This window comes from Pan troglodytes, chromosome 9 (genome assembly GCF_028858775.2).
Source record: "Pan troglodytes isolate AG18354 chromosome 9, NHGRI_mPanTro3-v2.0_pri, whole genome shotgun sequence".
Taxonomy (NCBI): Eukaryota; Metazoa; Chordata; class Mammalia; order Primates; family Hominidae; genus Pan; species Pan troglodytes.
The window spans coordinates 7,954,747-7,982,641 of NC_072407.2; the positions used below are offsets into that span (position 1 = coordinate 7,954,747).

The following is a 27,895-nucleotide window of genomic DNA, read 5'->3' on the forward strand; positions in this document are numbered from 1 at the left end:
AGGAGCCATCTCTGGAAAAGGCCCCACTTTCCCAGACCCAGGTGTCCTACCAGGCCCCAAGTTGTATCCCTCGTGCTGCTTAGGCCACGCCCTGCAGGATGTTCTCTGCGGCCTCCCAGCCTTTGGACCCCGATGGGACCTTGTTCCGGCTTCGCTTCACAGCCATGGTCTGGTGGGTCATCACTTTCCCTGTGTTCGGCTTCTTCTTCTGCATCATCTGGTCCCTGGTGTTCCACTTTGAGTACACGGTGGCCACTGACTGTGGGGTGAGTGCCAGCTCCCCAGCCCCTGGGTCAGGGCCAGGTCAGGAGGTGGCAGTTAGGGTAGAATTAGATAGTGGAGAGGAAGTGGAGGATCAGAGAGAGGGAAAGGGACAAGGGGATGGGGGAAGGGTAGGTAAGTCAGAGTCAGAGATAATTCATGGGGGGAGACTCAGAGAGAATAGAATCACAGTCCTCCCTGAGTTGGAAGATGATGATAGAAATGCAAGGGAGATGACGGGCGCAGTGGCTCATACCTGTAATCTCAGCACCTTGGGAGGGCGAAGCCAGTGGATCACTCGAGTTCAGTTCGAGACCAGCCTGGGCAACATGGTGAAACCCCGTCTGTACAAAAAATGCAAAAAAATTAGCTGGGTGCCCTGGCATGCCCCTGTAGTCCCAGCTACTTGGGAGGCTAAGGCAGGAGAACTGCTTGAGGCTGGGAGGTGGACATTTCAGTGAGCTGAGTTCACACCATTATACTCCAGCCTGGGTGACAGGGGTAAAACTCTGTCTCAAAAACAAAACAAAATAAAAAAAAAACAGCAGGCTCTACACTGTGGCTCATGCCTGTAATCCCAGCACTTTGAGAGGCCGAGGTGGGAGGATCACCTGAGGTCAGGAGTTTGAGACCAGCCTGGCCAACATGGTAAAACCCTGTCTCTACTAAAAAATACAAAAAAATTAGCTGGGCGTGGTGATGTGTGCCTGTAATCCCAGCTACTCAGGAGGCTTGAGGCAAGAGAATTGCTTGAACCCGGGAGGCGGAGGTTGCAGTGAGCCAAGATCGTGCCAAAAAAAAAAAAAAAACAATAACAGTGCAAGGGAGTTGGGGGTTAGAGGGGGGTGATAGGGGGAGAGGGATTGGAATGGGCAGGAGAGATCATGAGAGGAAGGAGGCAGATTGGAAAGGAAGCCAGGACTGAGGAGGTAAAATGAGGCCAGAAGATGGGAGATGTAACAAGTGGCTTTGGCCCAGACTCGGGGACTGACCTTGGAGGATCCATCCTCAGCTCTGATCTGGATCCTCAAGCTTTGTTTCTCCTACTGGCAGCCCCAGGCCCCACAACCTGTGTCCACTCAGGGATCTGCCAGCCAGAAACCTGGATGGACTTCTATCTCCCACAGTCAGTCCACTAGGCCTTTCCTGGGGGCCCAGGGATAAAGGTTCCGTTGTGCTAGGGGCATGGAATTAGATATGGACTTGCCCTTAACATCTCAATGTTACAAGAGTCAGTCCTTAGACACAGACTGTCACAACACAGTGGTCTGGGGTTCCTATTATGATTTAAAAAAGAGTACAGTGACTGTGGGGCTCAGAGGAGGCACTTCACGCAGCTTGGACATTGGGGATCACTTTCTTCTTGGAGGAGGGGACATTGTTGCTCTGTGGTAAAGAAGGCTCTTTGTGAATGCCAGGCCGGCAACTTTTGATATTATCCAGAGGGCAATTTTTATCAAGAGCTTTGGAAAGATTTTAGGCAGGAAAGGGACATGATCAGATTTGTGCTTTACGTATTTATTTATTTAGAGACAGGATCTCACTCTGTCTCCCAGGCGGGAGTACAGTGACCTGATCTTGGCTCATTGCAGCCTTGACCTCCTGAGCTCAGGTGATTCCTCGCCTCAGCCTCAGCCTTGGGTGGCTGGGACTACAGGTGCATGCCACCATGCCTGGCTAATTCTTCTATTTTTTTTGTAGAGATGGGGTTTTGCCATGTCGTGTAGGCTGGAGATTTGTGCTTCAGAAGACCATCCTAGCTTCTGAGTGGAGAACAGCTTTAAGGTCAGGGGCAAGAGTAGGGTATAAGGAGGCTAGTGCAGTAGCTCATGCTGCTGGGGGAACCAGAGCCAAGATGCGGACTGTGAGGGTAGAGAGGAGGGATGGAGTCTAGAGAGGTGTAGAAAGTGGGATTGACAGCAATTGGAGTTTTTGTGCAGTTGGCATGGGGCGGGGGACAGTAGGGTAGCTAGAGAAGGCATCTATAATATGGGGGGACTTTTACCTGAGGCCAAAGGAATGAATCTTATGGTGAAATCTGAGGTGCTGTGAAAGGGGATTTTGGGGAACCCTGCTTTATACCATACGAGTTTCTGATCTACTGTCCTATCAGAAAGGGCTTATCTTCCCGTCTCTCAGTACTCTTAGGTCTGGGCACATGGGGAAGTTTGGGGTGAGCTGTGTACCCAGTTTCTCATAGCTCCTGATGTTGCTTGTTGCTGGTGCAGTCTGTGAGTGGGGAACTTGTGTGCTGGGAATGGGGCTGGCGGTAGGAGTACATGTACCTGATTATGTGTATGTGTCTGTGTGTATATGTGCGTGTGTGTGTACATGATGGAAGAGACAGTCCCTGCTCTTAGAATCCCACCCCCATCCCTAATCTGAGAGAAGCTCATGAAGACGGGACCAGCAGCCACAATGCCCTAACTCTCTCTTCCTCCTGAGGCCTTCCCCAAACTCTGTATCGTTTCTCCCCAGTACCTGTTCCCAACAGTGGTCAGGGTTCAGGGCCCTTGAATCCTTTAGGCTCTCCCAGTCAAGCTTTAGATGGTAGTCCTGTTTTCCTTAAAGTAGCTGAGACTGGGGAGTAGTTTTCAGATTGAATATTCCAGGAAGCAGAGGCAATGCTCTGACTAACTCAACTCAGAGTAACAGCAAGGCAGAAAAATCAAGTAAGGAGACTTGGAGGTTCCTGCGTCTCTCCCATAAGCAGACCTTCCCATGCTCTGTGGCCATGTAGCTCACAGCGTTTTTGCATTCTTTACAGGAAATTTTGTCTTCTGAAAGCCATCACTTATTGTACTTAACTGCATGCCAGATACTGCAGATGTTTTATACATGTTATATTTAGAATTCATATGGCTTGGCATGTTGGCTCACGCCTGTAATCCCAGCACTTTGGCAGGTGAATCACTTAAGGTCAGGAGTTCAAGACCAGCCTGGCCAACATGGTGAAACCCCATCTCTACTAAAAATACAAAAATTAGAGGCCAGGCGCCTGTAATCCCAGCTACTCGGGAGACTGAGGCAGGAGAATTGCTTGAACCTGGGAGGTGGAGTTTGCAATGAGTTGAGACTGCACCATTGCACTCCAGCCTAGGCAACAAGAGTGAAACTCCATCTCAAAAAAAAAAAGAAAAATTAGCTGCGTGTGGTGGCACCTCTAGTCCCAGCTACTCAGCAGGCTGAAGCACGAGAATCACTTGAACCTGGGAGGCGGAGGTTGCAATGAGCCAAGATTATGCCACTGTACTCCAGCTTGGGTGACAGAGCGAGACCCTGTCTCAAAAAAATAAATAAATATAATTCATAAACACCCTGCAAGGTAGGTGGTGTTATACCCATTTTACCAATGAGGAAATTGGAGCTCAGAGAGGTGAAGTGACTTGCTCAAGGTCACCCAGCTAATAAAGGCAGAGCTGGGATGCAGACTCAGCTTTGTGCAGTTCCTGAGCCTCTATGCTGCCCCTTCACATTACTCAGAGTGCATGTCTGAGCCTGGTCTCAAGCTATGATATCTCAAGCTATGGTATCTCAAGCTATGGCTTTGAGACCAGCATCTTCTCTCTCAGAGCTCTACATTTAGCTTCCTCTGACAGTGCAGAGGGGAATCCATCTCCTTTTTTGTGGAGGCTGTGAAGCCCCATGGCTAGTCTTGCCCCAGGCCTACCTGTGGGCTGCCCTATGAGCCGCCTGCAGCATTGCTCACCTTCTCAGCAGTCTGGCATCTCATTGAAAGAAAGGAATGATGGTCCTTAAGAACTCCACTTCCAAAGACTGTCCCTCCATAGTTAGAGCAAATTCATTCCCTTGCTGGGTTGCTGGGCTCTGGCACTGCGCTGGCCCTCGTTGGAGGTCTGCAGAAGTGCACAGAAAGTGTGGGCAATGGACTGGCCATTTCCACAGTTTTGGAAACTTTTAAAAATCCATATTCTTGCTGGGGGTGGTGGCTCATGCCTGTAATCCCAGCACTTTGGGAGGCCGAGGCAGGCAGATCACCAGAGGTCAGGAGTCCCGAGACGAGCCTGCCCAACATGGTGAAACCCCATCTCTACTAAAAATACAAAATTAGCTGGGCGTGGCAGCAGGCGCCTGTAATCCCAGTTACTTGGGAGGCTGAGGCAGGAGAATTGCTTGACCGCAGGAAGCGGAGGTTGCAGTGAGCCAAAATTGCGCCACTGCACTCCAACCTGAGCAACACAGCGAGACTCCATCTCAAAAAAAAAAATGCATATTCTGGCTTGGCGTGGTGGCTTATGCCTGTAATCCCAGCAGTTTGAGAGGCCGAGGGGGTGGATTGTTTGAGTCCAGGAGTTCTAGACCAGCCTGGGCAACATGGCAAAACCCTGTTGCTACTAAAAAAAAAAAAAAAAAAAAAAAAAAATCCAAAAAATTAGCCAGGCATGGTGGTGGCTACTTGGGAGGCTAAGGCGGGAGAATCACCTGAGCCCAGAAAGTAGAGGCTGCAGTGAGCTGAGATCGTGCTATGGCACTCCAGCCTGGGCAACCGAAGTGAGACCCAGTCTCCAAAAACAAAAGCAAAAACAAAACGGCCGGGCACAGTGGCTCACGTCTGTAATCCCAGCACTTTGGGAGGCCGAGGCGGGCAGATCACAAGGTCAGGAGATTGAGACCATCCTGGCTAACATGGTGAAACCCCGTCTCTACTAAAAATACAAAAAATTAGCTGGGCGTGGTGACGGGCGCCTATAGTCCCAGCTACTCGGGAGGCTGAGGCAGGAGAATGGCATGAACCCTGGAGGCGGAGGTTGCAGTGAGCAGAGATTGCGCCACTGCACTCCAGCCTAGGCGACAGTGTGAGACTCCGTCTCAAAAAGAGAAAAAAGAGCAGATTCTGGCCAAGCGAGGTGGCTCATGCCTGTAGTGCCAGCACTTTGGGAGGCCAAGGCAGATGGATAGCTTAAACCCAGGAGTTTGAGACCAGCATGGGACACATGACGAAACCCTGTCTCTACAAAAATTAGCCTGCTACTCAGGAGGCTGAAGTGAGAGGATCACCTGAGCCCAGGAGGTCAAGGCTACAGTGAGTCATGATCATGCTACTGCACTCCAGCCTAGGCGACAGAGTGAGACCCTGTCTCAAAAAGGGGGAAAACAAAATTAAAAAATTAAAAAATGCAGATCCTCAGGTTCCAAGCCTTCTGCATTTTCAAACAATTCCCCCAGTGAGTCGTATGGGTAATTAAAGTTTGTGAAGCACTGCTCTAGGCCCTGGAGTCTAAGAGAGCCTTTTCCCATCTTTGGCTTTCCTGTCCCCATCTAAACCATTGTTCAGTCATCCCCCATCCTTTCACCTCTCAAAACAAGCAAGACACCAGTCCCCGCAGCTGTGTATTATCTTCTTTTTCCTTAAGGACTGAGGCTTCAATAGGAGTTCCAGGCATTAAGATGGATGGTGGAGATGCACAAGAACATGGTCATTTCCTTAGACTACCCCAGGTTAGGAGCACCCACTTTCTTTTTTCTTTTCTTTTTTTTTTTGAGACAGAGTCTCACTCTGTTGCCCAGGCTGGCGTGCAGTGGCACAATCTCGGCTCACTGCAAGCTCTGCTTCCCAGGTTCACGCAGTTCTTCTGATCAGCCTCCTGAGTAGCTGGGACTACAGGCGCTGGCCACCACGCCTGGCTAATTTTTTTTTTTTTTAGTAGGGACAGAGTTTTGCCATGTTGGCCAGGCTGGTCTTTAACTCCTGACCTCGGGTGATCCACCCACCTCGGCCTCCCAAAGTGCTGGGATTACAGGTGTGAGCCATCGTGCCCAGCCCACCCACTTTCTTAATCATGATCAGAGCAGGGGTGCCGTTCTACCACCTTGGCACACCTGCCTAGAGGAATGAGTGGCGCTGGGAGCAGACTGAGGAACATCTTAGCTGAGCGGTAAATCCAGCACTGTTCTAAGGAAGCTCAGATGGTCTGTGACTCATCCCTGTCCTCTGGACTGAATCTGAGGCCTTGGAACTCACCCAGGGTCTTAGCGGAGGCACAGCTCTGAGCTATGGGTGTAGAGCATCTGAACCCATCTACACATTGACCAAACACAGGCAGGTTCCAGTCTGCGGGGGAGATGGAGAAGGTGCCACCATGCTGCTGCACAAATCCCAGGATAGCTGGGGAATGAGAATCCAGCACTTTGGGCCTAGGACGTGGAAGGAGAGGTCTTTTGGGAGAGGTATGGGGACATCTGAAGGAGGACTTCTTGGAAGGGGAGGGGCTGGAGCAGAGGCAAGAGTGATTTTGTCAGATGGAGAGAAGGTTCTCCACATGGGCGGGGCTGGCAGAGGCAGATGCCCAGACAGGTCACAACTCTCTAGGTGCCCAATTACCTGCCCTCGGTGAGCTCAGCCATCGGCGGGGAGGTGCCCCAGCGCTACGTGTGGCGTTTCTGCATCGGCCTGCACTCGGCGCCTCGCTTCTTGGTGGCCTTCGCCTACTGGAACCACTACCTCAGCTGCACCTCCCCGTGTTCCTGCTATCGCCCGCTCTGCCGCCTCAACTTCGGCCTCAATGTCGTGGAGAACCTCGCGTTGCTAGTGCTCACTTATGTCTCCTCCTCCGAGGACTTCAGTGGGTGCCTGGATGAGGGAGGAGTGGGGAAGCGTTCCCTGAGGGGACGGGCCCGCCCCTACCACATTCGGACCTTCCTACTTCGTGGTGTGGGCACTCCCTGCAATGTGGCTCCCAATCCTCTTTCTCTCCAGCCGTCCACGAAAATGCTTTCATTGTGTTCATTGCCTCATCCCTCGGGCACATGCTCCTCACCTGCATTCTCTGGCGGTTGACCAAGAAGCACACAGTAAGTCAGGAGGTACGGTCTATCCCTAGCGGGGGCTCCAAGGCAGCCCGGAAGAAAATCAAGGACATCTGTCCTCAGGATTCGGGTAATGGTGAGGTGGGAACTGAGTTCTAATGGGAACCCTGGCAGAGGGGTGCTGGGGTTGGGGCTGGGGCTTGGGAACAAACTGAGGGTGGTTGGTCAGAATCTAGGACGCAGCACTGTGTTTGGGTAGTGTGGGAGACCGGAGAATAGAAGAGATGGAGGCTGCAAATGGGGATAGCATGAGGAGTCGCATCTAGGCGGCAGTGAGTTAGGAACAGTGTCAGAGGACTGGCCTGTCATAATTCCAGCGCCCCACCCATGTACATGGGTTTCTTTTCCCCCACAGTATTTGGAGGTGGGGTTGGTGGGTGACTCCATGTAACTTTCATACTCCATCCCCCTGAAGTGGAAGCGGCAGGAATACCACTGCTCCTCGGCCCATCACTCCCCCAGAGGCAGGGACGTGAACACGTTCGTCATTCTTGCTGCCCCTGCCTGTGCTCCCTTCCATGACCGCTAGTGGGAGCCAAGGGAGATAAGGCCCAGCCCTTAGGAGTTAGGGCTGAGAGGGGAGCCCAGGCTCTCATACCCAGCAAGCTGCAGAGTGATCAGACAGCCCATTCCCTAGGATCGCAAGTCCTACAGCTGGAAACAGCGGCTCTTCATCATCAACTTCATCTCCTTCTTCTCGGCGCTGGCTGTCTACTTTCGGCACAACATGTATTGTGAGGCTGGAGGTGAGGCCAGGATAGGATCCACAGGCGGTCATGAGTGGCTGCGGGGCAGCAATGATGTTTTTGATAATGGGCAATGGTCTTGGGGACTGGCTGCCATTGTGTTCTCTGTGGCAGACTAATGGTGGTGTGATTTATCAAGAGGCCTCTGAGCGGGTAGCTGGAAGTTCACCATGTCCTGTTCCTTGTGTCCTCACAACAGTGTACACCATCTTTGCCATCCTGGAGTACACTGTTGTCTTAACCAACATGGCGTTCCACATGACGGCCTGGTGGGACTTCGGGAACAAGGAGCTGCTCATAACCTCTCAGCCTGAGGAAAAGCGATTCTGAACCCTTCAGTCCTGCTTGGGAGGACGCAGCCCACTGCCCAGAAACAAGAAACACGATACCATTCTGGCCTTCCCCACCCCACATCCTCTCTTGGCCTTACTGAAGATGGGGGAAGGGTAAGAAGGAAGGGTGTAGGCCAAGGCTCACCCCAGTGCTGCTGGCTTCTCCTCTCCACCCCTCATATGGGCGTGGGGTCCTCAAACATCACCTTTACCTGAGAGGCCCCAAGAAGCTGAGCTGGCAGAGAGCTCCACCATTTGGTGCTAAAAAAAAACGTCCTGAGGTTCATGACCACCATCCAGTTTCTGGCCTTTACACAGTCACCTTTCACTGAGGTCAGGAGCCCCTGAGCAGTGGCTGCTCCCTGACAACCACAGCCATTTCTCTGCACGGGGGTCATTCATAGGACTAATGTATTTCATGATCTACTGTGCACATCCAGGCCTGTGGCCACAGTCCCCTGCTAAAGTTGCTCAGGTGTTCTAGTCCTGACTTCACCTTTTTGATTTGGTGTGTGCCCTAGGGTATGTACCCTTCCCCATCTGAGCCTCGGTGTGTCCATGTGTCTGGTGGGGGATGGGCGGACTGTATGATTTCCAAGGGCTCTGCCAGTCAGTGGTTCTGATGTCATCGGGTGGAGGTGGTGGTCTATACCTGAAGGACGACCTGCTCCCGAAACAGCACCAGCACAGCATGTATTTTCTTCTCTTCTGAAAGTTCTGGCGTATAGACCCCTCCCCTCCTTTGCAAAGGTATGGGATAGAGGAGTCAGATGCAGATCTCTACTGTAAAATGGGCTCCCTGGTATCTCCTGTCTTCCCTACTGCTCCAAACCCTAAATTTTGGTTGTACATTTTATTTGAAAGGAAAATAAATTTTTTTTTTGGGCCAACAGTTGCCTAGGCTTGCTAGTCTTGGGGCTCATCTTGTTTGATAGGAACTGAGAGAGAAACAGGCTCAAGAATGGGGAGGGAGTAAGTCCACGGCAGGGTATGATTCCTAGCAGCACCCCCCAGTCCCTCTTAGGTCTGGAGTCTCCTAAGGCTGGTCTAAGCCTTTATTTTGGTGAGCAGGAGTGAGTGAGCTATCTGTAATGACTCTAGGACTGCAAGCTAGGATACCTGGAAGTCTTCAGTTGAGACAGAGACCTGGGTTCAAATTCCAACTCTTGTTGTTAAAGCTGTCCGCTTGGGGATGTGAGGTACAGCTGTCACATGCATGACTGTGGGAGCATCTGCCTTTAGACTAATGGCTCTGAACCTCTCCCTTTCTGAGCCCTAAGATCAAGACGTCTTTCCTCAGGTTTTGTGTCTGAGTCCACTACAGCATCTGTGACTGGGCCCCAGAGCAAGACTGCTCCCTCCAAGGGAGCCTAGAGCTTTGTTAGGGAAATTGGGGGGTGAGGGGACCACAATGAAGCCTATTGTCTACTAGAAGAAACAAAAGGCTCCCAGTCTCTGGGGAGCCCTAGCCCATGCCCACCCGCTAATGCCCAGCACACAGGGAGGAGCCGGGGCCACTGGAGACAGGAGGTTTTATTGATGCTGATGGGGGTAGGAAAGGTCCCCAGAAGCATGGGGGCTGAGTCAGTCAGCAAATGCCTAAGGCCTGGGCACAGAGCAGCAGGTTAGGGCACATTCACCTTCTCAGGATTCTGTGGCTCCCTCATTGGAGAAGGGAGAGAGCATCTTGGGGGCGCAATTCCAAGAGCAGCGAGGGCAGAGGTTAGAGATGGCTGAGAGCCCCTAACCTGAGGCGGCACCACAATAGGCAGCAACAACTGTATGGAAAGCTGGATGAACTGGTCAGTAGCGGAAAATGGGAGGGGGCACTGGGTTGGCCTCTTGGGGAGGGGTCCAACCTTGACTTGGATGAGCTCATGAGAATACCCAGTGTTCCCAAGCAGAGGGGGGCAGAGCCCAAAGCCCCTTTCTCTGCAGGCCTCCTTAAGGAGAAAAAGGCACTCAGAGAAAAAGGCATTCAGGGAGCCCCCTGGAAAGGGGTGCCAGAATTAGTCCTTAAGGCACAGCTGAGGCGGACAAGGCACCAAGGCACAACTGGTGGGGGGAGGGCAGGGGCAGCCTCCAAGCCAAGTGCCAGGGTCACAAGAGGATGCAGGACCGCCCACGCTTGATCGGCGTGGGGTTGAGCACAGCCCGGACAGCCTCGGCGAACACTTCCTTGACACCATCCTGTTGCAGGGCTGAGCATTCGAGGTAGCGCACAGCATGGATCTGCTTGGCCAGTGCCTGGCCCTGCTGCGGTGTGATGGGCGCCTGGCCCTGCTCCTTGAGGCGCCGTAGGGTGTCAGGCTGGGCTCTCAGGTCCTTCTTGGTGCCCACCAGCAGGATGGGCACATCAGGGCAGTGGTGGCACACCTCTGGATGCCACTTGTGCCGCACGTTCTCATAGGACGGCGGACTGGCAATGGAGAAACAGATGACGAAAACGTTGGTCTGAGGGTAGGAGAGTGTACGGAGGCGGTCATACTCCTCCTGGCCCGCAGTGTCCCACAGGTTCAGGTTCACTGTGCGCCCGTCAACTGCGCTCTGCGCGCTGTAATTGTCGAACACGGTGGGGATGTACTCTTTGGGGAAAGCGTTAGTTGTGTAGCAGATGAGCAGGCACGTCTTGCCCACGGCCCCATCACCCACCACCACGCACTTGATGCTCTGCATCGTGGGTGCAGTTGCTGTAGTGGAGGCAGGGCCTCCTCTCTCTTCTGGACCCCTCTGGCTGCAGTGACCTGAGGACAGATGAAAGGGGACATTCTTGGTTAGGGAGGCCTCTGCCTATTGGGAAGAAAAGATGGGGGCACACAAAGGGAAACCGGCTCCTGTTCCCTTAACCTGACACTATCCCAAAGTCCCATCAAGACGGTCATCAGAAAGACACACAGTGAAAGGCCCTGAGGCCAAGCAAAGATGCAGTATAATGTGGTAGAAAGCACATAAACTCTGGCGCCAGACAAACTAAGGTCAAATCCTGATTTTGCTATTTCCTAGCTGTGTAACCCTGAACAAATTGCTTAACCTCTGTATGCCTAAGTTTTCTTACCAGTAAAATGAGGATAAAATAGTATCTACCTCACTGGGTCATTGTGAGCATTATATAATACATGTAAAGCATTTAAAACAGTGCCTCGTCCATAAGTATTAGCTTTTTTTTTTTTTTTTTTTTTGAGACAGAGTCTCACTCTGTCACCCAGGCTGGAGTGCAGTGGCGTGATCTCAGCTCACTGCAAGCTCCGCCTCCTGGGTTCACGCCATTCTGCCTCAGCCTCTCAAGTAGCTGGGACTACAGGCACCCACCACCACGCCCGGCTAATTTTTTGTATTTTTAGTAGAGACGGGGTTTCACCGTGTTAGCCAGGATGATCTTGATCTCCTGACCTCGTGATCCGCTCGCCTTGGCCTCCTAAAGTGCTGGGATTACAGGCGTGAGCCACTGCGCCTGGCCAGTATTCGCTATTTTTTTTTCCAGGCTATACAGACACAAAAGGAGAGTGCACAAATTTAGGGATCTACTAGATCCTCTAGTAAATATAGACCCTTTCCACCAGGAGACTGGAAAGGGTTCTGGCACAGGACAGCTGTCCCAGGTCACTCTGTGATGCAGCCATAAGTAGAACCTCTCTCAACTCAGGGCCCACCCTGCCCTCTCCAAACCTGGTATCTTGGCTACTGAGTACAAACCCAAAGGCACAGTTAAGAAACCTGCTGAGTAAGGGGCTCAATTCTTTAGAGAGCTGCCCTATCCCAATCCAGGGTATTCTGGCAATGGGGAAATTTTTTTTTTTTTTTGAGATGGAGTCTCACTCTGTCGCCCAGGCTGGAGTGCAGTGGCGTGATCTCAGCTCACTGCAACCTCCGCCTCCTGGGTTCAAGTGTCTCCTGCCTCAGCCTCCCGAGTGGCTGGGACTACAGGCACGCTCCACTGCATCCGGCTAATTTTTATATTTTTAGTAGAGATGGAGTTTCGCCGTGTTAGCCATGCTGGTCTCAAGCTCCTGACCTCAGGTGATCTACCTGCCTCAGCCTTCCAAAGTGCTGGGATTACAGGCGTGAGCCACCACACCTGGCCACCCCATCATTCTTGTAAGTACTGAAAACCCTATCTGGCCATGTACACTCAGGTTGCCAATTCAATGCAGGGGAATACTGGAGATTCAGTTGGACCTGGGATTTGGACTGGGGTCTGGGTATGTTATGATGAATGAGGTAGAGGCTGAGGCTCCCAGACATTAGTATCTTCTCTCAAGGCCCTTGGTGGGGTGGAGCAAATTTTTTTTTTTTTTTGAGACGGAGTCTTGCTCTGCCGCCCAGGCTGGAGTGTAGTGGCGCAATCTTGACTCACTGCAACCTCCACCTCCCGGGTTCAAGCGATTCTCCTGCCTCACCCTCCCGAGTGGCTGGGATTACAGGCACATGCCACCACGTCCAGCTAATTTTTGTATTTTTAGTAGAGACGGGGTTTCACCATGTTAGGCTAGTCTTGAACTCCTGACCTTGTGATCTGCCCGCCTTGGCCTCCCAAAAAGTGCTGGGATTACAGGCATGAGCCACCATGCCCGGCCTGGAGCAAATCTTTCAGGCCCAACTAGGAAGGATGAAGTCAAGAGTCAGACAAAAACTTGACTTTCCCCTCAATCTTCTGTCCATTTCCTGAGATCCTGGCATGTGCCTCTGAAAGATTTTAGAGACTTCCAGACTCTTGGATAGAAAATACCATCATTAGGAACATAGATGCTAGAGTAAGACTCGCAGGTATTCTAATCACAGCTCCACCAACTAGTTATATGTGATCCTGGCAATATATTTGTTCCCTGAGCCTCAATTTTCTCATCTGTAAAATGGGGATAATCTTGCCTATTGCATTACAATTGCTCAGAATATGAAATGAGGCCAGGCACGGTGACTCATGCCTGTAATCTTAGCACTTTGGGAGAATGAGGCAGGTAGATCGCTTGAGCCCAGGAGTTTGAGACTAGCCTGGGCAACATGGCAAAACCCTGACTCTACAAAAAATGAAAAAATTACCAGGGTGTGGTGGTACACACCTGTAGTCCCAGCTACTCGGGAGGCTGAGGTGGGAGCATCACTTGATCCCAGGGTGGTCAAGGCTGCAGCGGGCTATGATCACACCACTGCACTCCAGCCTGGGCGACAGAGCAAGACCCTGTCTCAAAGAAAAAAAAAAAAGTAAGAGTTAATAATGTATAGAAGATGTCCAGCATGAGGTATGGCACCTAGCAAGTGCCCAATAAATGGACTGCTGTATTTATGAGTGGGGTAAGTATGAGGAGTCCCAGCTCCAGCCAACATCTGGTTCCCTCTGCAGGTCACAGGGCCTCGGGGAGATGAACTGCTTTTCTGAGTTCTGGAACACAGCTTCCAGAAACCCTGTGATTATTTACACTGCTATGGCAAGGGTCCTTCTCTCATCAGCTACTTCCTCTTGGCCATGGGGGACTCTTGGTGGTCAATATGTGACTTCCTTTCCCTGACTGTCTCCCATAACCAGGGCCTGCTCCCTGAGAGGGGGCAGCCCTGTTTTAAACACAACCAAATCCCTGAGTATTCCTTATCCCTGGCTCCACCCAAGCACCATCAACACGAGCCCATTTTCTCCATTTCACTTGCTATACTGCAAGGCTGCACCCTGGTCTGGGAACCCCTTACCCCCCCAGCCTGGGCTCTCACCACTGGTTCAGAAGCTTCAAAAATCAATGACAAGTGGGGAAGAAAATCCCCACTGGGAAGTGGAAAAGAAACTTTCATCATGTGGGGGCTGCAAAGGACCCAGGGCTTGGTCCCACCTCCCTCCCAGGCTACAGTTTGCCTTGGAATCAGCTGGGAGAGGAATGGTTTCAATCTATGAAGTTGTGTCTCTGGTTCACATTAAAAAATATTTCCATCCTATTTGCATGAATGAGAGAGAGTGTGTGTGTGTGTGTGTGTGTGCGCGCGTGCGTGTGTGCATGCAACGTCAGGACATTCAGATAGAGAACCTCAGACAGTGGGTCAGGGAAGGGCATAAGGACCCTCTGGGCCAGTGGAGAGTCAAATAGAGACCTCAGACTGGAAGTTGAGAGACCTAAGTTCTAACCCCAGCTCTGCTGACTCACTATAACCAAGCATGAGGCATTTACGCTTGCTGGGCCTCAGTTTTCCTATCCAGGAATTAGAGATTAAAATGGTTGTTACAAGAGCACTAGGTGGATGAACTAAGACTTAAAGCTCCTTGGAGGCAGGTGGCATTATTTGTGCCCAGTGGATTACGTGGGAAGCCTTGACATTCAAAGCAGAACTCCTGGGCCTGTAATCTTCAGTTCCACACAGAGCAGGAGAGTGGGTGTTGACAGTATGACTGAAAAGCCCAGCACTGGGCTGGCCCAGGCAGGAAGGCAAGGAGGGAACTCTGGCTGGCTGTCACAAGGCCCAAGAGACTGGAAATACAGCTCTCTAAGGAGGTGGTTATCAACTAGCAATCAGTAAATCAGCTCTCAAAGGAGAGGGGAAGGACAGGGTAGCTTCCGGGCTGGGAAGGGAACAAGGACTGACACTGGAAAAGGACGATGAGTATGGTAGTGTCCAGAAACAAGCAGAGCAAAGGCAGTGTGGTATAGGGCCAAGAGTACTGGATACCTGACTCTGATGTCTTGAGTTTATCTGCCGACCTTGACCCTTGATAAAAAAGCCCTCATATGGTATAAGCCTTTATAGGTCACATGTTATTATGTCATTTGACCTTTATAACAACCTGTTAGTACTATTCCTATTCTACAGATGAGGAAACAAATTCAGAGCAGTAAAAGTAACTCAACATCACACAGCTAGTTAGTGTGGGAGCCAGAACACAAACCCAGTTTTGTGACCCAAAGTCCTGTGTTTTCCTTGGTGCATCAGTCTTCAAGTTACCCCTTACCAGCTAACTGTGTGACCTTGATCAGGTAAGTTACTGCCCTTCCTGGAGCCTCTGTTTCTTTATCTATGCAGTAGAAGTAATAATAGTACCCCTCCCAGCCTCAAGGGCAGCATCAAGGAACCTGACCATGGGAATGAATACGCTTTGTAAACTGAAGTGCTGTACACACAGGAGGTGACAGGAGCAAAGCCTTTCATCCCAGAAGGCAGGAAGCACTGAGCATGCCTGTATCTGTGGTAGGGGATCAGCCCAGTCCTCCCTACTCAGGTCTAGTTCAGACCTTTATCCTCTCTCCCAAAACAACTCTTGTTTCTGAAATCCTCTGGCCTGAACTGGGTTGAATAAGTTACCATAGCCCATTTCAGGAGGGCATATAGAGTCTAAACTGTGCCAAACAGGAAGAAGGGATGTCAGTGCTGCAGGACACCAAACCAGGAGTGTGACCTATCTGGAGCGGGGTTCAACAATGACTTATTCACTAAGTGGCTTTTTCAAAAGAATCATTAAGCCCAGCTCAGTGGTGCACCTGCAGTCCCAGCTACTAGGGAGGCTGGGCCCAGGAGTGAAGGGTTGTAGTGTGTACACTAGTCAAGGTTATCGTCCCTGTGAGTAGCCACTGCACTCCAGCCTGAGCAACACAGCAAGACCCCATGTCTCAAAAAAAAAAAAAAGTTATTTAGTAAATCAATGGTTGCCAATCTGTTTTGTTTTGTTTTTTCTTTTGGAGCAAGGTCTTGTTCTGTTGCCCAGGCTGAAATGCAGTGGTGCCATCACAGCTCACTGTAGTCTCAACCTCCCAGGCTCAAGGCATCCAACCTCAGCCTCCTGAGTAGCTGGGACTACAGGCAGGCACCACCACACCTGGCTAATTTTTGTATTTTTAATGCATCTTTTTGTTTGTTTGTAGAGACAGGGTCTTGCCATGTTGCCCAGGCTGGTCTTGAACTCCTGGTCTCAAGTGATCCTCCTGACTAGCCCTCCCAAAGTGCTGGGATTATGGGCGTGGGCCACCATGCCCGGCCAGATCTGTATGTTATTAGACAAATTACAATGACTTACTCTGGCTTTTTAGTCCCATTTCAGATCCCTGGTCCCTCATACTGGCATTCAGAGTTCTTCACAATTTGATAAGGGGTATTAGAGTTACATAGACTTGGGTTTGAATCCTAGTTCTGCCTCTTACCAGCTGTGTGACCCTGAGCTTATGATGATTTGCCTCTCTAAGCTTCAATTTCCTTATCTTTCAAATGCAGTGGCAACGTATAGTACCTACCACATAGCACTGTTATAAGGACTAAGTGCATTAATGTATAATATGTGCACAATGTAGGTACTTTGCAAGTGTGAGTTCCCAGCTCCCTGTTCCAGAGGGATTTTCAATGTCCTCTGCAAACAAGCCAGGATCATTCTTGCCTCTGAACTTTTACTCTTTGTTTTTCCCTCTGCTGCCATTCCCTCTCCCTTCTCTAATCTTCCTTACTCCTTAAGGCCTAACTTAAGTCTCACAGTTCCATAAGGTTACTGAATTCTTCTTTGGATATCCATTGCATGGCTACCTGTCGCCCAGGTTAGAGTGTAGTGTCGCGATCTCAGCTCACTGCAATCTCCACCTCCCGGGTTCAAGTGATTCTCCTGCCTCAGCCTCCTGAGTTACTGGGATTACATGCATGTGCCATCATGCCCAGCTAATTTTTGTATTTTTAGTAGAGACAGGATTTCATCATGTTGGCCAGGCTGGTCTTGAACACCTGGCCTCAAGTGATCCACCTGCCTTGGCCTCTGAAAGTGCTGGGATTACAGGAGTAAGCCACTGCACCCATGGCCACCCCTTTTAACCCTGCTTTGGCTCTGTGTGATTCTCCTTTTCCAACAGTCATACATAAGTTTCCCAGCGTAGATGCCCTTCAGTACTGAAGCCTTGGCTTCTCTGGACTAAATGACAAAAAAAACCCTCTAAGTATAGGGCTAGGCACACAGCACTGTACAACCATTGCCTTTTGATCTGCTTGTACCAGCCCTCATCACTGAGATATGGAGAGACTTCTCTGAAGCCTAGTATCGGACACTCCCTGCCCAACCCCCAACAGACAAGACTGCAATGCTGAATCTTACCGGACAGCAATGACAGGCAAAAGCTATGCCTGAAATAGGCAAAAATCTCTCTTCCCAGTACCAGGCTGACCTGGCTCTGGCAGGAAGTATAGCCCATGGGGGTCTAACCCTATCTGAATGTGGTCCCTGGAGCCCGGCTTGTACCCAGTGGGGCCTGGCCTTGGGGTGTGGCCCAGGCAGGCCCAGAATGGGGGAGGGAAAGGAAGCAGCCTGATTGCCAGATCTCTGTGGCTGTTACAGCAGGGGAAGTGTCCCAACTGGGAGTGGGGGAGGGGAGGAATGGACTCTTAAGAGATAGGCGAGTATGGAGATGATGGGAACTTACCTCAGCCTTCTATAACCTGCCTCCCTAACATGGGGCTCCCTTTCTGCAGCCCTCCCTGAACCTCATTATAACTACAATCCATCTCTGGCCATTCCAATCCTGATCCTCTACAAAGGGGCCTCCATATTCTCTTCCCTAAAATACACCAAGTAGTAATATGGAACCATGCACCATTGCCGCCTCTTCCAGGAAAGCGTAAATTATCGAAGTCAGAAGTGACTTATCCTATCCAAAGTCTGGTCCCTGTCTCTCTCACAGGCTTGGAGAGGCTGATGTGAATCTTATCTCTTGTTATTAGAATGGGAGTGTCTAGAGGGCAAGGTCCTGGTTGACTGGACCTTGCTGAGCACCCTAAGCTGAGCACAGCATGTAGTAGCTGTCAGTAAATGACTGAATGAAGTCGATGCAATCATGTCTTTGCATATGGGAGTTCCTCTTCCTGGAATGCGACTCACCCCCCTTCAGATCCTTCCTGTCCTTCAGGCCCAGTACTGTTCCCCAGCTTCTCCAGGACATCACAGCAACCCCCTCTTCTGCCTTACCTTTCCCAGCATTGACCGTACTTTTCATTGTGCTGAACTAACTGGATGGTTCAGGGGGAGGGTAGTCTGACCCTCTGTTTATTTCCAGAAGCCCAGGGAAGGGCTGAGCAAAAGCTGTAGAATGACATACCCCTCCTCCCCCATCAATCCACAGACTCTGATGCTGGGAACAAGGAAGAACCTCTATGACCAGAAGACACAAGACATAAGTAACCAACTTCTTTCTCATTCACCCTGAAGAGCCCAAAGTTGGGGTAATAAACACATAAGCTATACTGTCTTGTCTTCAACTGGAAGGGTGAGAGGTGAAGCTGGCAGATCTAGCTCAGAGATGATGAGGAAGATGGGAAGGAAAAGTGGTCCCAACAGGCTACAGACTGGGAATATCCGAGGACCCTTGGTCAAAGACATGGCAAGGGACACGGGCACTGTTGGAAAGACTTCCAAAGCTCTACAAGTTTGTTTGTTTGTTTGTTTTGAAGGGAGGAATAGAGGAGAGGTGATATAAAGAGGCTCAAAGGGGCTGCAGCTGGCTGCAGCTGGGCTGGGAGGAGGAAGCTGGGGGAGACACGAGGTCAGTGTGGGACTGGGACCAGGCCAAGGGCTGAGTCTCTTTCTTCCCTTTCTCCCCATCAGCAGGGAAGAACCCAAGAGAGCCCAGTTCCTAGCCTTAAAAAAAAAAAAAAAATCCCCCGGGTGCCGTGGCTCACGTCTGTAATCCCAGCACTTTGGGAGGCCAAGGCAGGCAGACCACTTGAGATCAGGAGTTCGAAACCAGCCTGGCCAACATGGTGAAACCCCGTCTCTACTAAAAATACAAAAATTAGCTGGGCGTAGTGGTGGGATTACGCCTGTAATCCCAGCTACTCAGGAGGCTAAGGGAGGACAATCACTTGAACCCAGGAGGCAGAGGTTGCAGTGAGCAGAGATCATGCTACTGCATTCCAGCCTGGGCCACAGAGCAAGACTCCATCTCCAAAAAAAAAAAGAAAGGAAAAAAAAAATCCATGCTGGAGGACTCTCCACCTCTTGTCATTCATCCTTCAGCCCCTGGAGAGGATCCTACATTGCAGCAGCAGGTAGGAAAAGAGAAGAGTTGATGCCACCCACTAGGAAACGAGACAGTGGTAGCTGGGAAGGCTGGGGGCAGTCTAGGACCCTTTCACTAAGTCCTAGTTCCCAACCTTCTTCCCTCACTGTCCCAGCACCCCAAGTGTTCCATAAAAGGTGAGCCTCAGCTGGGCATGGTGGCTCACATCTGTAATCCCAGCACTTTGGGAGGCTGAGGCTGGCAGATCACTTGAGGTCAGGAATTCGAGACCAGCCTGGCCAGCATGGTGAAACCCCATCTCTACTAAAAAATACAAAAAAAATTAGCTGGGCCTGGTGGTGCATGCCGGTAGTCCCCGCTACCTGGGAGGCTGACACAGGAGAATGGCTTGAACCCGGGAGGTGGAGGTTGTAGTGAGCTGAGATCGCGCCATTGCACTCCAGCCTGGGTGACAGAGCAAGACTCCATCTCAAAAAAAAAAAAAAAAAAAAAAAAAAGCTGAGCCTCAGGACCAGGACAGCTCTGGCTGGGGAGCCAAGGAAGCTGCCCCCTCCCCCACGCAGCACAGGGGAAGGGTGCACACTGGCTTCCTCCCCCAGCCTAGCAGCAGCTCAGCAGTCCCTGGGCCCCACCAAAAGCCTGTGAAGTGGCACTTCCTTTGCCTTTGCTAATTTCACATGAGGCTGTACAGAAGTGCCATCCTCCAAATCCTGGCACCCCCACCTGAAAATACCCACAGAGAGACCCAGGGCTGCCCAGTCCCTTTAGCCCCGCCCGAGGCCTGAGGGGGTTTCCACAAGGGAAAATAACACCAGGGAGGAAACTCCGGCATCTATTTTCCACTGTCAGTGAGGCAGAGCTGGAGCAGGAGACAGGGTACTCCCCCATCTTACTACCCCCTGGCAAAATCCCCAACATTCTCTGCCTTCTTATCTCTCAAGCTCTAACAATCCTTGTGCTTGGGGAAAGGGCAGTACTATCCCTGGACAGATATGTATGTACAGACTACTCGGACCTGTCAAATTGAGGCTGGGAAGACACAAGGGCCCAGAGTGAGGGGCACTGCTATGAGCAGTCTCTTGGGGGAGGAAGAGTCAGAGCCATGATGTTCACTGTTGCCTTTGGAGGTACTGATATGCAACTCCTTAATGCTGAAATAGAGCCAAGAGAAACCAAGTTGACCAGGTAGCAAATCTACGACAAGGATCCGGATCTTCTAACCTCCACCCTTATGCTACTTCTACAAAGGAGAGAAGGTGAGGATTCTAACTCTGGCCTGAGAATGGACCATCTCTCTAACCTCATTCAGGAGAACCCTACCATGGTTTATTCCTTCAGAAAATGGGCCGAAGGGTGGGTTGACTTACATCTGAGCCTTTTTGCTTCCAAGTTCCCAGGCTCTCATGCCTAGCCCATCCTGCTGCATTCATGATTTAGCACTGACATTACTCAATAGCCAGCCACTCTGGCCCTGCCCCAGCTGAGAAGCTCCTCCTCTGGCCTCTAGCTCCTGGAGAGATGCCCTCCCCCCATATGAAATGAGGACAAAAGAGGAAGCTGGACCCTGGACAGGAAAACCAGTCTGATCTGGGGAGGTGGCCCAGGCTTTGTCTTTGGTTTCCCTCCTCAGCTCTTCTCACGGACCCCTACTGACCTCACCGCTAATGGGTCTACAATATATAGAAGGAGTCTTCAGTGTGGGCCTGAGCCCCCTTCTTCATGTCACAACCTTGACCATACTTGTTTAGCCAAGACTTCAGCGGCAGCCTCCTAGGTTGTAGCCACCACCTCCCTTTACCCCCCAATATTTTCCCATTAAAATCTCTCCCGCCCTGGTCACATTTTTTCCAATGATGCCTTTTTTGCAATTAGCTCAAACTTCCAATGGGGCCAGATCTCACCTGGGAGAATCCCTGTCTCACCCATCTTGTCTTTACCATCAGAGCCCTGTGGGTTTGCTCAGTTACGCAGAATACTAAAGTAACTACTGGTTTGCCAGCCTAGGAATTGGGACTCCTGGGGTTGTTATTAAGCTGTGATGCTGGGAAAGTGCCTTGTATGCACATCCTTCTCTAACCTGGGCTCTCATGTAGGTCCCTGGGATTTCCTCCCGGACCCAGACTTCTGTACCTCCAAGAAATGGGAAGAGAGACAAGTGGTTGGAAGGGCAGGACTGGAAGAAGAACAATTCATGGGAGAGGGACGACTGTGACATGGGAAGATGACAGAATGGGGAACAGGGAGAGCCCTTAAATGTAGCTGTAGCACTTACTCCCCTCTACTTCTCTTTTTTTCTAGTGGAGAGAAATGAATACAGATGACTAGAGGAGGTAGACAGAAGCAAGATCCTCAGATGCACCCCAAAAGCTTGAGGATGGAGCTCTAGAGTGGAAACAAGAGCCTCCATAGCCAGGATGGACTGAAGTTAAATTTGGGAGGAATTCCTGAGAAGGAGTAGGGTCCTAGGTGAGATGGGGAGTATTAAGGATGCCTGAAGGCAGAGGGGTCAGTAGAACTCCAGAGGGCTTCCTGGTCACTAAGGCCCTGATGCAGATCAGGGCATGTGGGTACCCAGCTTAGGCAGGCCCCAGAAGGTAGCAGGAAAGGAGCAGACACTTTTGCCTCAGCTGCTTCTTAATTCAAAACTAAAACCGTTAAGTCCGAAGTTAGACCAGCTGCAGTCTTTCCTCCAGAATCCTGCATTTGCCTCCTCCCTTTATTTCCATCACACCCAAGCTGGTCCCATTCTTTCCACCAGGTGATGCGGGAACTAGTAGGTAATGGAGTCAGGGACCTTCAGGCTGTCTTCCGGCTTCCAGGCCTGGCCTCTTGGTCAAGCACCACGGGTTGGGGTGATTTTGATTTCCCACGGCCTCTCTTACAAGTCTTATTCCTGTGTCACCCTACCCTGACTGCTACAAACTGCTTCCTCCTGCCTAACCACAACCTCACTCACTGCAGGTTCCCTTCATTCTGCTGGCTTCCCTTGCTCTGGGCCCTCTCAAGGCTGAGGGCAGTTATTTTGTCTGTAAGAGATAAAGATGTAGTTACACAGACACACGCGCACGCGAACACACACACACACACACACACACACACACACACACAGGCTTTCCAGCTCTTTAATCCATCTCTAAGAGATGAAGATGTAGATACACAGACACACGCGCGCGCGAACACACACACACACACACACACACACACACACACACACACACAGAGGCTTTCCAGCTCTTTAATCCTCTCTATCACTGGGAGGCTGCAGACTGCCTCTCCAAGCTAGGGAGGTTTGAAAAGACTCTAGAACTCACTAAGTCTTCAACAACAGATCCTGATTCCAAAGCTGGAGATAAGTGGGTGGGAGGGAAGGATACAGAAAGGGTGACAGGCTGAGGGTTCAAAAGGAATGAGGGGTGATGGAAGAAACAAGGAGGTGTATGTGTGTGGGTGCCAGAGCTGGGAAGGGAAGGGATGGGGCAGGTTGCAGAGGACCAAGACAAACATGGGGCAGGGTAGGTGAAGACAGGTCAACGCCTAGGTATGACCGTATGTTTGGAGGAAAAGAGACTGGAAGGGATGAGAAGAGAGTGATGGCGGATTTGTGAGTAGAAAGTAAAGAAGGTGTGGAGGGAGACCTAGGAGCATGTGTATAATTCAGGGACTAAGAATGAAGAGGAACACTAGGAGATGGTTCTCAATTGTCCCCAAAAGACGCAACAAAAACTTGTCAGGGACTATCAGTACCTCTGAATCAGAGAGTCCTTCCACTTCCAGTTACAGGGCAAGACCAAGTTACTCCCAAAAGAGCAAGGCCAGGCTCTGGTCAGCTAGGAACAGCGTTTGCTCACTAAATACCTACTGCTTGGCTCCAGGTAAGGTCGGGACTCAGGAAAACAGACACACAGACAACGACTGGGGTCGGCGGGGCTCCCCCACCCAACCCCAGTCCTCCTGAGTGCAGAGGGCCTTGGGGCTGCAGACCGAGTGTGGGTCTGTATTAGCATCCATCTGACAGGGAGAGAGCTTTCGGAGGCCCCCGACACCGCCCCTCTCACCCCAAGTGTCACAACTGCCAGAGCAGAGGGAGCGCCTTTTCCAGCCCAGAAGCCCTCTCCCCTCACGCACTTCTCAACACCCCCCCCACCAACTTCTGAGGACACCCCACCTGCGTCCTATCTCCCAGCTCTGAGCTCTTCCACTTCAGAGACACTTATCTTGGAGCCCGGGACCCTCCGACCTCAGGGGTCCCTCTCGGCTCCCTAGAGGCGGTACAGCCGCCGGGAAGCCACCCTCGCCGAGCCTCCGCCGGCTCGCAGTGGCCCCGTTCCCGCCCCGCCCGGCCGGCCGCGCCCGCCCTACTTGGACTGAACCGAGAAGCTCCCGCCCGCGGCCTCCGCCAGCAAACTCATGAGCCGGCGCCCGCGCCGAGTCCTGGGCCGGCCGGGCTCTCCTCCCCCGGACCCCTACCCGCCAGCCCCGGCCGGGCCTCACCTGGTGCCCTCCCCGAGGCGGGGGAGCTGGGGGCGGCGGCAGCGGCTCCGGGCTCGAGAAGGAAGTGAGAGCGGGAGGCCGGAGGAAGTGGGGGGGGCGGGCCGGCGAGGCGGGGCGGGCCGGGGCGGGGCCCGACCAGGAAGTCCGAGGGCCGATCTCCCCCTCTCCAGCCCCGGCCCGCCCCCAGCCTCGCCCCCGGCCCAGTCCCGGGCTTGCCACTTTCCCCTCCCAGTCCGCTGCCCCTGCGGTCAGTAAGTCAGGCCTCCCAAGGTCAAGTCTCTCCGCCTCCTCCTGGCCACCCTACCCCTGGAGGCCCTACCCTAGGCGCTAGGCGTTCGTCCTCTTCCCCCCATCCCGCCCCCACCAGCCTCCGCGGGAAGATGCTGAGAAAGGCGCCCCTGGGCCCGGTGCCTTCAATCAACCCCAGGGATAGAGTGGTGGCCGAGGCTGGGGCAGTCCCCGCCCCTGCCCTGAGCCCCGGGGGAGTGCGGGGTGGTGGTGATTCAGCAGTGGGAAGGCCCCAGACCCCTGGGGAGGGTGGGGAGACTCGGGGGGAAGAGGAGCTGGCGTCAGCACCCAAGGGAAAGACAAGATCAGCAGAGGCGCAGGCGGAGCCGCGGGCCCCAAAAACAGGATGTCGAGTCGTCATTCAGCACCGTGCAGCTCTGCGAGGCCTGGCTCTGGGGAGGGGGCGGGGCGGACGGAGGACTTGGGGCTTCCCTCGCCCCCTCGCCCCCTGTTCTGCTGGGGCGCGCAGCTGCTTGGGGCTGAAGAGCCGCACCCAGGCCTGAGGTCCAGCTTGGGCCCCGGCGACCCGCGGGTGGGCGGGCTCATGGGCGCCCTCTGGTGCTTCTCTCCCTGGCTTTGCGCTCGGAGCTTTGACTTGAGAATCCATATCCTTCGTTCAGCACAAAGTTTCTGAGCGCCTACCACGTGGAGAGAGCTAAGTGCTAGGTGCTGTGAAGAAACACAGCGTTTAAGACAGGATCCCTGTCTTCCAGAAGCTTTTCAAATAAACGGATTGATTCCAGGAATAAATAGCTTAACCTTTCTGAGCCTCAAATCTGTCTTTGGTAAAATAGAATAATTATATTTCACCCCGTAGTTTTGAAGATAACATGAGAATGGGTGTAAAAGACCTGTTGTCAATGCGTATCTCAAACACTAAACAAATATCTTTTAAAAATATCATACTCTAAGAGTCTGGCGCGGTGGCGTCTGCCTGTAATTACAGAGATGGTGAAACCTTGTCTCTATAAACACAAACACACACATATATTTTTTGACAGTCTCACGATGTCACCCAGGCTGGGGTGCAGTGGCACGATCTCGGCTCACTGCAATCTCTGCCTCCCAGGTTCATGCAATTATCCTGCCTCAGTCTCTCGAGTAGCTGGGGTTACAGGTGCATGTCACCACACCTGGCTAATTTTCGTATTTTTAGTAGGGACGGGGTTTCACCCTGTTGGCCAGGCTGGTCTCGAACTACTGATCTCAGTTGATCCACCTGCCTTGGCCTCCCAAAGTGCTGAGATTACAGGCGTCAGCCACCACACCCAGCCTACTTATATTTTTTTAAAAATAAATTTAATAGGAACCACATAAGTAATTTAAAACTGTCTATTAATGACATTTCAAAAAAAGTAAAAAGAAACGAAATGAATTTTAACTATATTTGACTTAGCCATAGCCAAAGTATTATCTTTTTTTTTTTTTTTTTTTGGAGATGGAGTCTCACTCTGTCACCAGGCTGGAGTGCAGTGGCGCGGTCTCTGCTCACTGCAACCTCCGCCTCCTGGGTTCAAATGATTCTCCTGCCTCAGTCTCCCAAGTAGCTGGGATTACAGGCACGTGCCGCCATGCCTGGCTTATATTTGTATTTTTAATGGAGATAGGATTTCACCATGTTGGCCAGGCTGGTCTTGAACTCCTCACCTCGTGATCTGCCCCCCTCAACCTCCCAAAGTGCTGGGATTACAGGCATGAGCCACTGCGCCCGGCCTCAAAATATTATCTTTTAGCATGGTAATCAACATAAACATTATCGGTTATAAAAATTAACTGGATATTTTGCATTCTTTTCTTGTACCAAGTCTTTGAAATGTGGTGTGTATTTTATACTTACAATATGTCTCAATTTGGCTGGAAACATTTCAAGTGGTCAATAGCATGTGTAGCTGGTGGCTACTGTATCATCCTCAAAAACAGAGGCTTTATCAGATTCAGGCTGGTGAATGACTGTGTGGATGAAGTCTTTCTCAAAGATCCTTCTCTAGAAGCCTCCCCTGACCTGCCAGGCAGTGTTTGGGTCTCTTATCTCCTCTTCGGTCTGGTCCCTGTAGCCCTTCAGACAAACTCCTCTTTGTGGAGGACGTGAGAGCAGGAGGCACAAGGGGAAATTCTCATTCCCATCCATACACCATTGGGACCACTTGACATTGGGGTGCTTGGTATCTCATGAATAAAGAAAGGATTGTGAGCCCCATAAATGACAGGGTTCAGAGGACACCATACGCTAAAGCAGCTTCTATGACGCCATTAAAGATTACGTCCCAGCACAAAAGTTTTTTTTGGTTTGTTTGTTGTTTTTTTTTTAGATGGGAATCTCACTATGTTGCCTAGGCTGTCCTGGATCTCCTGGGCTCGAGTCATCCTCCCACCTCAGCCTTTCAAGTAGCTAGGACTACAGGCACACACCACCACATCCAGCTCCAGAAGAAATGTTTCTGATATGTGTTCCTAGAATTCCCTTCCCAGGACTTAAGAACAGGAAAAACAGTGGAGCTATGGACTCTCTCCCCTTCAACCAGAGAAGGTTCGCTTTTTATCTGATTTATTTACTAGTATTCTGCATTAAGAGTTTAATTTTGTTTTTAAGTTTCCTGCAAAAAATATTTGAAAATCAATTTAAGGACATAGTGATAAGAGTAGGGAGCACATTAGGTGCTGCAGATTGAAAGACTGGATTGGCAGCCTGGGATCAGATTGCATTTCCTGAGCCTGTAAGTGTCTTGGGCTTGCCTAGCCCTGGTTTAGGAGAGAGAACCTGATCCAGCCTCAAAGATCTCATGGTCTGATGAAGTATAGGAATTTGCATATGAAGCTATCAGAGGAGGAGGAAAAAGTCCAAGCCTGGGCTTTAGAAAACCTTCAAGTCTGGCCTGGCACAATGGCTCACGCCTGTAATCTTAGCACTTTGGGAGGCTGAGGCAGGCGGATCATGGGGTCAGAAGATCGAGACTATCCTGGCCAACATGGTGAAACCCCGTCTCTACTAAAAATACAAAAATTAGCTGGGTGTGATGGCGCATGGCTGTAACCCCAGCTACTCGGGAGGCTGAGGCAGGAGAATCACTTGAACCCAGGAGGCGGAGGTTGCAGTGAGCCGAAATCGCGCCACTGCACTTCAGCTTGGCGACGGAGCGAGACTCCATCTCAAAAAAAAAAACAAAAAAAAAAAACCACAAACAAACTTGAAGTCTGTCTTGGCTCAGACAGACAGATTGAGATTTTAGGCTAGGCCCCACCCTTCTCTGTGTCAAACTCTTCCACTGGAAAACAGAGGTTGAACTAGATGATACCTTTGAGCTCTCATCTTCTATGATACACTCTTCAGAATAATAATTAAGGTTTATGCATATAGCATGTTGCTCATAGTTCTTTAATACCATTTAGGTCATCATGCTTTGTGCTCTAGTAAATTGCATCTGTGCCTAATATCTGTCTCCCCCACTGACTATAAGTCCTTTGAGGTTGCGTCTGATTCATTTCTGTGTCCACCCACTGGGCCTGACAGAGGCAGGCCTGAGCACACATTTGCCTTCACTAAACATCCATAATGTTAAATTGCTTTAATAGAGTTCTAATATGTGTAGAACAATCAGACTCCAGGTAACTTGGAAACACTTTTGTGGCACAGGTATAGGAAGGGCCAGAGGAAAGGGAAGCAGGTGGACAGGTGGAGCTGTCCGTAAAGGCTTCTTGAAGGAGGAGAAATGCTGACTTGAAGAGGGTAGGAAGAGGGCACAATCCCAAATGGGCTGTTTCTTTTTTCTACTCTCTCACTAGCTTTCCCTGAATAGGTGAGTTCTTGGTAGGTGGTGTGCATGTATGCTTACAAGCAGCTGAGAGACAAGGACATTGAACCTGGACATTTAGAAGTGAGATAATATGAAAGCACTTGGTGGGGTAGAATAGAGATCACAGACAGGTTTTGGAGACAGATTAGGATGGTTGTAACACAGTATGGCCTTTGATTAGTCGTATGAGATCTCCCATATGC

General features: G+C 51.1%; 2 protein-coding genes across 39 annotated transcripts in view; one reads left to right on the top strand and one right to left on the bottom strand.

Annotated features, from left to right (window-relative positions):
• The window catches only part of PGAP2 (post-GPI attachment to proteins 2), a 27,986-nt gene extending 18,929 nt beyond the window's left edge, over positions 1–9,057 (top strand). For 5 of the 37 annotated variants that reach the window (XM_016920225.4, XM_001159214.8, XM_016920226.4 and 2 more), the window contains 5 exons: positions 84–266; positions 6,593–6,845; positions 6,980–7,086; positions 7,727–7,835; positions 8,035–9,057. In XM_016920225.4, the coding sequence (XP_016775714.1) occupies positions 84–266; positions 6,593–6,845; positions 6,980–7,086; positions 7,727–7,835; positions 8,035–8,165 (783 nt within the window). In that variant the 3' untranslated portion in view covers positions 8,166–9,057. Of the gene's footprint in view, positions 1–83; positions 267–5,636; positions 5,722–6,322; positions 6,451–6,592; positions 6,846–6,979; positions 7,166–7,504; positions 7,836–8,034 lie in introns of all 37 variants that reach the window. The other 32 variants (XM_063782649.1, XM_054661929.2, XM_024346916.3 and 29 more) reach the window with 16 other exon arrangements.
• Positions 9,058–9,682: 625 nt separating this feature from the next.
• On the bottom strand, positions 9,683–23,751 carry RHOG (ras homolog family member G). 2 transcript variants are annotated; one of them, XM_016920235.3, is made up of 3 exons: positions 23,614–23,702; positions 13,225–13,343; positions 9,683–10,911 (listed from the first exon to the last, which is right to left on the bottom strand). In XM_016920235.3, the coding sequence occupies exon 3, from the start codon at positions 10,841–10,843 to the stop codon at positions 10,268–10,270; it is 576 nt and encodes a 191-aa protein (XP_016775724.1). In that variant the 5' UTR covers positions 10,844–10,911; positions 13,225–13,343; positions 23,614–23,702; the 3' UTR covers positions 9,683–10,267. The 2 variants fall into 2 exon arrangements, with proteins under 2 accessions (XP_016775724.1, XP_016775723.1); XM_016920234.3 differs by lacking the exon at positions 13,225–13,343 and having other exon boundaries at positions 23,614–23,751.
• Between the last annotated feature and the right edge of the window lie 4,144 nt (positions 23,752–27,895).